The following is an 11,592-nucleotide window of genomic DNA, read 5'->3' as shown; positions in this document are numbered from 1 at the left end:
CTGCCTACAACAGTTTCTAACGGAACACTCCTAACGATCCGACTGAGCAGCAACACGGCTCGTCGACCAGCCTGCAATTTTCATGCCGATGATCAAACCTCTCTCAAACTCGCTTAACTGTAAGAAACACTTTCAAACTAATCGACCTGGCATCCTTCACTCATTAAGACTCTCCAACAATCGGGATGTAATCGTAACATTTATAAATCTCTAATTATGCACTGGTTTATATAGCACATTTTTCCCGATTGAAACGATACTGTAGGGTAAACGGTCATGCGCATTGACACCAAACTTGGATCATTTGCATATCAGATGTCACTCTATGCAAAACTTCGCGATTGTACCTTTCTTCTTTCTTGGGGCGCTATTTTCAACGTTCCTGAGCGTATAATTTAAAATGTTGGAGAACAAATTCACAACTAAGGTTATATTTTTTATAAACTCTTAAATCTAAATTGGCATCACTACAGAGGGTGTTTCTCAGAGCAAGCTCCCCCGCCCCCCACGTGGTGATACAACTGCGTTTGATAGAGTAATTAAAATATTGGGGGACATTTTCTGAATTGAAATGGTTGTATTTTTCAAAAACTTGCATATTTACTTTGGATGTCATCCGGGGAGGACCTCCCCCCCTCCCCCGTAGTAACGTCACTGCATAAATGATAACTCTCATGAGAAGGAACATTAGGCTTCATTTAAAATCATTTTTAAAACTTTTTAAATGAGAAATAAAAAATTTCAATGTCGTAATATTGTCTCCAAATTTGCCAATCCGTCAGCAAAGTTTGCCGAATGAGGATTTTTTTGGAAGGTCGCAGTGACCTTCCGTAATCTCCCCTAAAAGGTGCTTTTTGACATCGGATTAATTGCTACGTTTCTGCTTCTGCATGACTTCATTGATTCTGCTCTTTTTCCTAATTGAAATCTTTCGTTGTCACAAGAGTAGATGTTTGCAGGAGGTCTCTGATGGTCCAAGACCGACACTGCGCTCTAGCGCCATTTTCAATGAAAATCCAGTTTCTCATCACTCATTTTTCCTTTACTAAGCAACATGTAATAAATGAATATACCAACATAAATCTTAATTGAGGGGAAAATATTGTGAAACAATATTAAAATACATTTTATTCACATAAAATACAGTTTAACAAACAAATAATAGTCTTCTCAAACTTCTATCTGTCATTTACATCTTTTAATCTTTTCGCGCCTCTGGGCCCTTTTTGAACTTTTGAGCAATGAAGGATGACTTGTTGAACTGGAAACAAAATTTTTTTATAACATCATACTTATGGTTTGTCTTTAATTTAATACACATAACGTTCATTAAGCAAAGGTTTCAACACATATATACATGGTTTGTATAAAAAGTAATCGGACTGAGTTTGTGACGCCCAGGTAAAACGTTTGTAAACCGGTTGTTGGTGCTCTAGTGGTGGTGGGGGATCGAGGGAAGGGGGGCGGATCCGAGTCAGTTGCCTCCAAACGCTTGGAGGGTTAGCATCGTGCGAGAGAACAGTGCGTGTTTAGTGATCTCGTCGGAGTGAAAATGGAGCGTACCATCGAGCAACGTGTTAACATCAAATTTTGTGTCAAACCCAAGAAAACGCCTACGGAAACTCTTTAAATGATCAATGAGGTTTACGGTAAGGAAGCTTTATCCAGAACTCAAGTCTTCCAGTGGCATAAGAATTTCCGAGAGGGCCGCGATGAAGTCCACGACGAACAGAGCGCCGGACGTCCATCAACCAGTCACACGGACCCAAATGTGCAAAACGTGCGTGATGTGTTGAACACTGACCGTCATCCGAGCAATCGCAGAAGAGGTCGGGATCGATAAGATGACCGTTCAAGACATTGTTAAGAACGATCTGGGCATGAAGAAGATCTATGCAAAGCTGGTGCCAAAACACCTGACGGCCGAGCAAAAGGAGCGTCATGTGCCGGATACGGCACCACCGGATTTCTTCCTATTCTCCAAGGTCAAGAGCAGTGTTTGGAAAAACTACATTTTTTTTTGTAGCGAACTACAACTACAACTACTTTAACACAAATGTAGTTAACTACAACTACTTTTTTTCAAAATGTAGCAACTACTAACTACTTTTGAAATGTAGTCGCTACTTCGCTACTTAAAAAAAATAAATAAATAAAATAAAATAACATACACATACACACCGTTTGAGGATTGAATGACAAAATTTAAAAAACGCTCAGATTGATATATTGGCTTATTTGAACATGGAATATTGCTATAAATTATTTATTCTTTCTTTCCTTTACTGAAACGAATCGTCAAAACATTTCTTTACCATTCGCACGAATATTTCCTGCAAGAAAGGATTTAAAAGTGGAAGGAATTCAACCATCAAATTTTTAATCCTTTCCTGACAGTAAAAAGTATTTCATTCAAGAAGTGCAACTCGGCTACTTGAAATTGAGATAAATCCAGTCATAATTTGATTTAAATTTTACATAGACATACATATACATAAAATTGATTAAGATGATGAAAAGCATCTTTTAAACAAAAGAGAAAAACTTTACTTTTCATTATATGAGTTAATTTTAAAGGAAATTATATTTCGTAGGAATTAACTGTTTTTCAGCTTCAAACTAGGGTTCCGGACCTGGACACCATCTCTTTTCTTACGCTCCTGATAAAATGAAATAAAAGCATTTTTCTATTTTACCGAATAACTTCAAAAACTCACAACATTTAATAATTGACATTTAATATGTTAATATATCAACACTCAATCAGTAAAAAAGAAAAAAATTAAGAAATAGGAAAAAATATCCCAAACGGTACTACCAATTATCCGAAACATGAAACATAACTAAAAATGCTTACTTTACTTCAATGTGCAATTTTTAACAACAGGGGACTCGGGTTACAACGCAATTCGACTAATGCAAAATGTCTATATAGCAAGTTTTACTCGAGAAACGAATTTTGCAGCTGACGCAAATTCCTCGCCCGCTACACGAAAATTTTCGGAGCGGAAGCGCAGGGCTTATATCACCTTCTTTCTTGGGTACTAAATATTAGTTTCGTGAATGGAATTTCCCTTTAGCATCACTGAAAGCCAAAATTCCCCGCACCGTACTACTCGAAACATCAGATTGTTAACGTACAAATCGCATTTTTTTCGTTCTAAATATGAAGTTGATGAAACATAATTTCACATAAGCGGGCTGTTTATCCAAAGTTTGAAACGCATCCCTAGCGTAAGTTGAGGTTCGATTGCATGGGCAAATGGCATTGATACCGAAAGCTTTTTGCTTAACGGGCAAAGTTTGCATGAAACGGAAAAAATTCGTTTATTTCTTTCTAAGCCTTGCTCTATTCAAGGTGAATATTGGGAAAATGGGAAAGTTTCTATGCCAAACAAACTAATATCGTCAAACAGATACAGGCGTCAAAATAATGTCAGAGGTCAGCTCGTATTTTTCAGTCTCACGAATTTGACTGGTGCAAGTTTTACTCGCGTAAGACTTGCACCAGTCAGATTTGTTTGAAAATGCGTTTTTTTTTTTTTTTTTTGCTGAAACTTTATTTAAAAGTAGGTTTCAGAAATCGCTACTAAAAAATGTAGCTACTACAGTAGCGTCGCTACTTGTAGCACGCTACTTCCAACCACTGGTCAAGAGAGTACTAAAGGGGACGCGGTTCGGAACTCTGGAAGCTGTTCAACTCGCTACGATGAGGGTTCTAGAAGCTTTACGGGTTGCTGACTTCCAGGGGGCGTTAAGGAACTGCAAAATCCGGTACCAAAGGGTAATCGACTTGCATGAGGACTACTTCGAAGATTTCTAGAGAAAAGGTATAGAAATTCTGCCAATAAATATGTTTTCTAAGCTCAGTCCCGTTACTTTTTATACAAACCCTGTAGTAACAGGAGATTCAGGATATAGGGATGCATAAATATGTACCGTAATTTCGGTTACATAAGCCACGGCTTATACGTGTTTTAAAGTTGAAATTTAACATCTGCGGCGTATCTGAAGAAATCCCCCCCCCACCCTTCTTGCTTAGTGTTTCTCATGTTTGCGCAATCGAGCGGCAATGTTAAAATTCATTAAAAAACGATAGTAGAGCTGTCAAATTTTACCGCTGTTCGTTTTTGTTCTTTCCAGTGTTGCCAGATTCGTGATGGTACTATACGTTTCACAAGGCTGAAAAATGGAGGAATCGCTAGCTTTTCTGAGTTAGAGTCCCTATAGTCTGAGTAATGTTTTAAAATGTCTCAATGATGATAAAGTAAAAAAATAAATCAATTGATAAAAGTTAAACAATTTTTCGATCAACTGCAACACAATGATTTGAAAACTTCTCACCCAACCAAATGTAGATGTCATCCGGCAACACTAGTTATTTGTTTAACCGTAGCATTTTCCGATCTTTTTTTTATTTTATTTTTTTACTCCATTTCCATCATCAACAAGTGCAGTAGCTTTTTACAGTTTCGTTCAACTATAATAAATAATCGCATCCATACATATGCATATAGAGATATCAGGGTGGGTGCTTATAAAATAACGTGAGGTGTTCAGAGCCCTCTAGTGAGTGGAGTATTGGACAAAACATTGCCAAATTTCATGGGCATAGACAGTAGACCATAGGATTTCGATTTCTGAAATAAAAAAAATTAGTACCAAAAATCACCACCAGGGGGAACTTTTAGCGTTGAAAAGGTGTATTACTGCGACTCTTGAAGGATTTAAGGCAAACTGATAAAATATGCATCAATTTTATTCAAAAAATATGATGTTTACCAACAAATGAGGTTCAATATGACCAACATCGAGATTTTCCAGGTACTGCATAGAATCCACACTGTTTTCCACACCTCTGGGGAGGGGGGAAGGGGATTTATTTCACTTACCTGCAACATTTTTTTAGTTGAAAGTTGTGATATCGGGAACATATCGCAGATACACAATACCGTTATGAAATCCCCATGGTTAAAAACCATAAGATGAAAGATTGGGCGATTATGGTCTCCATACCGTAGGAAATGCATGACTAATAAAACTCCTATTAAAGAAATGTTGCCGCCATACATTCAGTACCTAAAACCTAACATGGGGTGGTGCACCATCTTACATGAATATTATTCAGAAAGAAATCCTTGCTGCCGAGTCGAAATTTCTGCATGACGACTATTCGTAAAAATCTTCTCTTGTTACAAATTGAAATTTCTTGTTGGTTTTATTGAACCTCATTTGTCAGCAACAATTATTTGTAGCAAAAAATTGATGTGTGCTGCATTTTTTGGCATTTAGTTCTTTAGTATTTGCAAGTAATACATTTATGAAGTGCCAAAACTTGACTTTTGGTAATATTTATATTTTTTTATTGTAGAAATTGAAATCCCATGGTCTGCTATGTACGCTCAAGAAATTTGGCAATGTTTTGTCCAATACTTCACTTGCTAGAGGGCTCTAAACACCTCACGTTATTTTATAACCACCCTGTGTATACATATATATATATATATATATAGAGAGAGAGAGAGGGGGGGGGCGCCATGTTTTGATACGCTCTTCTGCGGCGTATACGACGGGGGGCTTATCCGATGAACTTTTGTTTTTAGTTAGTAAATTATTGCACGTGCGGCGTATACGATAGGACTACTTATCTATCCGAAACACAGAAGTAGAGTCCTTATAACCAACACAGCTTGAAACTACAGATCGTTTCTTTCACAAAGAAAAGATTTGAAGTCTTCAAATTCCAAAATGCGCTTTTAAGTTTTCTTTAGGGAGACAATCGTAACAGCATGGCAGTCAGAAAGGTTTTCAGATTTAATTCCTACTCAGAACCTTTGCATATACAGCGTGTCCACGTTAGATCTACACAACTTTAAATCTACACAACTGATTTTTAGAACTACACTACTAGTTTAAATCTGATTTTTAGATCAAAATTACTTGCTGATTTCTAGATCATAATTACTGGCTGATTTTTAGACCAAAATTACTGACTGATTTTTAGATCATGACTATATACTGATTTTTACATCAAAATTACTTACTGATTTTCAAATCTACACTACTCACGCACAAAACGAGTCATCAGACCAGTTTTGTCAAAAAAAAAAAAACCTCGATTCCTCTATATGTTTTAGGTGTAACCTAGCTTGATCTGTTTCAGTTTATTTGCTTGCATGATTTGATTATGTATCTGTGTAATTCAGTTGCGAATATATCCTTGTTTAGCTTTTACATACATTTGTTTATGTTCACTGTAATCGTTTTTAGCTGTAGTTTAAATGTATGCAACTGTTATTAATTTTTTAAAGCTATTGTAAACACTAGTTTTGTTTTTTACCGAATTTGCCGATTCTCAAAATTTGCTTATCCACGGTTATCATGTCACACTATTTCGCGGATAATCAGGAGTTTACTGTACTGTGTTTAAGTGTGTAAATTAGCATTAAATGCTAAAATTTAGACGATTAAATAAGGTGCCAATTTCAAACATAATTCAGTTTACATTTTTATTTGTAAAGATATGATATTTTGCGGACATTTTTATCCATTTAATATAAAATCAAGATTTTCAAAATTCTAAAAAATACGATCTTTACAGCTTTAGTATTCCAGAAAGGCAAAGTGAAGCTTTGCAATTATTATGTTTTGTAAAGATGAGAAAAATAAAATTAAAATGTTATCAATATCGCAATTCATTAAACGGTGATAGCAATTTGATGAGTTCTAAAACCATTGAAAATGAAAAAAATGTTAACAAAAATTTTAATTCACACATTAAATATGCAATAGAAGGACCAGCACAAAGAGATAATCTTTAATTTCCAACATATAGTGCATTTTTAATCATAATGGCATTTATCAAATTCAGCTATGACCTGTAAAATCTAAAGTTTCAATCGCCACAACCACAACGATTCCAGATTTTCGAGACTACAGTATCTGCAAATGAAGCAATATACAAAGCGCACAGTGGCCGCCGCTTATATGAATCATATTTGTTCTAAACAGTTTTGATTACATAAAGCGGCTTATTTAATAAAGCTGGGTTCTGATCTGTTTTTGACACTTTGATTCATTAAAGTGTTAAATTCAATTAACCAGTGACATCCACTGTAGTATCAAACTTAATGTTATACATATCCAGCACAGATTTTGAAATTTGGGGAATGAACAAATTTTTCCAATATAAGTTAGGAAAAATAGAGGTGAACAAATTTGGAAAACTTTAGCTTAAGTGAAACTAAAATAAATCAGTGAATGGGAAAAAAAAGATAAATGTTATCAATAATGTGAGACAAAAAATGAACTACAAAATTGGCCTTTAGATATAGAAAAAATTCCCAAAATATATACAGCAAAATAATTCTCATTTCATAAAATTTTTCTTGGAAAATTTCTGTCCTCACAGTACTAATGCTGTTACTTAGACTCAGGAGGAAAGATAAAAAGATTATGACACAGTGAAAGCACACATCTGTATTACTAAAAAATTGCAAAAATTCATATGCACTTTGAAGTCTGAACATCAAATTCAACAAGAGTTAAGTACTGTAAAGAGAACTGTTGCATACTGCAAGTGCTCAAAAGCTTTCTGAACATATAATTATGAATTTTAGGTAGTGAAAAACGTTTTAGTTAGATAATTTGTTAAAATTATCTTACAGATCATTTTTGTTACTTACACTGCATTGAGGGGATTGTTTGAAGTCATAATTTCATTGAATTCTTGACATTTTGTACTGGAGCTCTAGAAGCATAAAAACAAGTAACAACTTTTAAATGAAAATACAGAATAGATATGTTTATTGGAAATACTTACACAATGAAGCTATTTTTTTTAAATTTATAATATTGAGAGACAGAGAAATGTGCAAGAAAAGTAAATTTTAACTTTACTCACAACAAATGGTTTTGCTAAAAACACAAAAGATACAGCTTGGATGAATATGGTAATTCCTAATTGGAATTAAAAAAAAAAAATGTAGAAAAAAAATCAAACCAGGCCCGTCACTTCGATTTTTTTCACGAATTGAGGGCGGGGCGTACGCTCAATGTAAATGTAATCGGCAAAACCACACCCATTTATATGCAAAAACAATATCTTTTCTCAAGGGAGAGGGAAAATTGACTCCCTTGATGGCAGGCAGGGGCATAGCTAAGGGGGGGTTTTGGGGACAACCCCCCCCCCCCCGAAACGTTAGTCTCAAAAAAAAAGAGAAAAAGAAGAGGGAAGAGAAAGAAAAAAATCATTACGACTTTTTTCTGTGTAACAAAGGTCAAAAATTCACTTCGCTCCCCTCCCCCCCAATGCCATTGAAAATCTGCTCCATGAGTGACCCTCAAGTATAAAGACCCCTCCTTCTGCTGCGACAATTTTTTGATAATTGAGTGAAATTTGACACTTCGCTTTAGAAATGAGATTGTTTGTTAAATCCAGGTATAGGCCAGCCTTTCTTTGTCATAGATTCTGCAAATTGTTAAATATGTTTAATTTTATGAGCCGCGCAGTGAGAATATTGCATACAGTCAAATCTGTATATTTCGAATTTCACATTTAAAAAAAAATCGAGATAAAGAGGTTTTGAATTACGGAGGCTTTAAGAAACTTTTTATAGAAATTTGAAATATGATGGTGAAAATTTGAAATCGATACTAAAGACAATATGGGCTCTTAATTAAAATTCCTCTTTATTAGTTTTGTTAGGTATTTATTCTATTATTACATTATTGAGTGCTTTATTGCGAGTTTAAGGAATCATTTTGACAGTAAAAGAAACTTGAAGCATATCTTTTTCAAGAAAAAGTCTTTTATTGCTTTTTGGTCCCTGATTTTTTTTTTTTTTGGATTCATTATTTATCCTCTTGAGGTTAGCAATTGCAGCAAATCTAACTTGGCCAGTAGTCTACGATTTTCCTTTTTTCATCACTTGAAAAAAAACAATTTTTCTTTTCACTCCTTTCATTTCGGTTTTCTAAGGAATCACAATTTTAAGAAAGAGAGCAACCAAAGAACAGTACTAATCCAGATAACAGAGCGAAATGTGTTTTAACTTGAATGACCTTTAATCATGAACTTTAATGTTCATCTTAACATGCCAAACCTGTGAATTTCACCCCTTAACTCTTCTTTCAAGAAAGTGCGCGAAACGACTGTCCTTTGGTTAATCTTCCTGGAAAGCCGATTCGTGGAACACATGTACTGCCTCCTCAGCTCTTGAAGACTATTCCTCTGTTTCTGAGTTGAAGAAAATGTTTTTGTTTGCTGCTTTGAAGACCATTGGGCTTCGAATCCGAAAATGATAGCATAACCGGAATTCGAGACGATAGAGGTTTTTGTTGGTCTGGTCTCGTGTGTGTCATAGGTCATAGTCAAAACTACCTTTGCTAACCAGAGTATCCATTGCAATCACATTGATTCTTCAGCCAGTATTTACTGCGTATTCTTTTGGAAACGTACAGTCTGTTTAAAATAGTACATTCTAAGTGAAAGTTGTTGCATAATGAAGCGAGCAAAACCGATAACAAGCTTTTTTCAACTCAAAGAAAAAAATTAAAATGACCAAAAGGATTGCTCTAAAAAGAGAAAGTTAAAGTCGTCTGAAGAAAATGAAGTACAGTCTGCAAAGCAGCGTTAGTCCCATCGGACCCTTCTGAAGGTAATTTTATTTTAATTCATAAGAAAAACTGCATAGCATTACATTAATAAAATGTTTAAAAACGAGATGAATCTAGATTATTTCTATTAGCTTGGTTCGGATTAAAAAGTAAAAAATAAAAGAGGCTTCTGTTTATAATACCCGAAAATTGCTGTTGCTCTCTCAAATAGATATTTATGTAAATTCTAAAGCAGCTAATAAAATTAAAAGTAAATATCTTTATAGATATATCTTTATAAATATAATATCTTTATAGTCTGACCACCAGAGTCTGAGATTGAAAGTCAAACATCCAGTTTACAGGCGGAAATGGAAGTATCTATTAGCTTTCAGGGATGGAAGCTTTTGTAGATGTGTGTTAGCCTCTTAATTAGGCAGTCACACTGAAATGAACGAAACACGCTCATCAGATATTTGATTTCCCCCTGATTTCGATAGACTGGTTTTGACAAGACGTTGCTAGAAAATTTCACTTTAAATTAAATGGAAGGAAAAGAAAAAAAAGTTGAATTTTCCATAACATTAAAAAAATAAAAAATTCTTTGCTTTTGTTTTGTTTGACACAAGTATCGGAATTGGGGCACCCCATTCCAAAGTATGTAAGATTCACCTCCCTCTTATTTTTTTTAATACTAAAAAAAATTTACACACACACACACACACACACACAATATATATATATATATATATATATATATATATATATATATATATATATATATATATAAGAAGAACCCCCCCCCCACCCCGAAAGTCGGGTCTAGCTACGCCTCTGATGGCAGGTCTGATCAAAATAAAGAAAACCTTGAAATTTGACTAACACTATACATAATAATTAAATATAAATTGTATGCATTCTTCCTGATATGTTGGAATATCTGTGGGCTATGGTATGGCTTCCATCTTCCAGCAAATTTTAAAAAATACTGAAAGTAAGCATGAAGAGGCCACAGATAGGACTGAATAGAAAGTTCAGTATCAGAAATGAAAAACACATAAACAGAAATAAAAGCATTAAAAAAAAAAAAAAATCTTTTAAAGCCCACTTTTAAGTCAGTCGAAAGGCATTCTCTTAATCCTAATTTTTCTGCTTTTTTTTCCTTTTTTATATAGATTTAGATTCATTGTTTACTATAATTTTCCATAGACCATGCAGCAAATAAGTACATCATTTCCACATTTTGTTTGAACGGTTGATGTCTAAAGTTTGTCCAATGTAAAGGCTTTATTGAATAAGTCATATTGCACTTCAACTCTTTTATTTGACTTCAGTTCCTCTTCTGATTTACTAGGCAAACAGATGTTAGTTTAAAATCAAGGTTGTTTCAAATGTTTTTACTGTTGTTGATGTTGCTTTTAATACTGAGTAGGAAGTGCCAGCTCTTCTATCTGAACAGTATTGCAGCTGTTACAATTGTTCTTTGGGGTATTGCGAAATAAATACCAGTGTTTTTTTATTCATTTTCTTGAGTTCAATTTATTTGGTCATATAGTAAAAAGGTTTGTCGGCATTTACCTTTCACTTTCATGCTGTTTTTGAAGTTATTGTTAAAAGTCAGTAGCATTAATTCTGGGTGTAGTTGCACTAAAGTTCATTTAAGGCTATTGGAGCTTGAAATCTATCAGTTTCTTCCTCTTCACCCCACCAATTCAGAAGTTTAAAAGAACCAGCATTTAAGCTCTAACCTTAGTTGATGTTAAGGGTAGGATAAAAAGATGAAAATGACCTTATTGACAATAATAGTATTTTAGTTCAATAGTGAGTGTTTAACTTTTAAAATAGGTCACAAAGAACCACCTGGTGAGTGCAACTCAATTTTGATAAAAAGTGTAGATTCGACTTTTGTGCTTAGCATGGCAGTACTGCCCAGGTGCCATAGTGAAAAGGCTAAGTTGGACAATGAATTTCATCCTTTTCTGACACTTCTAAGTA

The 11,592-nt window shown here is 34.5% G+C and overlaps 1 protein-coding gene across 1 annotated transcript in view; it reads right to left on the bottom strand.

The window, feature by feature from the left end:
* Positions 1 to 1,140: 1,140 nt before the first annotated feature.
* The window catches only part of LOC129218503 (jouberin-like), a gene marked incomplete at its 5' end in the record, with an annotated part of 39,669 nt that continues 29,217 nt past the window's right edge, over positions 1,141 to 11,592 (bottom strand). Inside the window, 2 exon segments of the mRNA XM_054852789.1 lie at positions 1,141 to 1,261; positions 7,686 to 7,750. Coding sequence (XP_054708764.1) covers positions 1,186 to 1,261; positions 7,686 to 7,750 — 141 coding nt within the window.

This window comes from Uloborus diversus, chromosome 3 (genome assembly GCF_026930045.1).
Source record: "Uloborus diversus isolate 005 chromosome 3, Udiv.v.3.1, whole genome shotgun sequence".
NCBI classification, from domain to species: Eukaryota; Metazoa; Arthropoda; class Arachnida; order Araneae; family Uloboridae; genus Uloborus; species Uloborus diversus.
The sequence above is the reverse complement of the archived record's forward strand: the minus strand, read 5'-3'. Positions and strand labels throughout refer to the sequence as shown.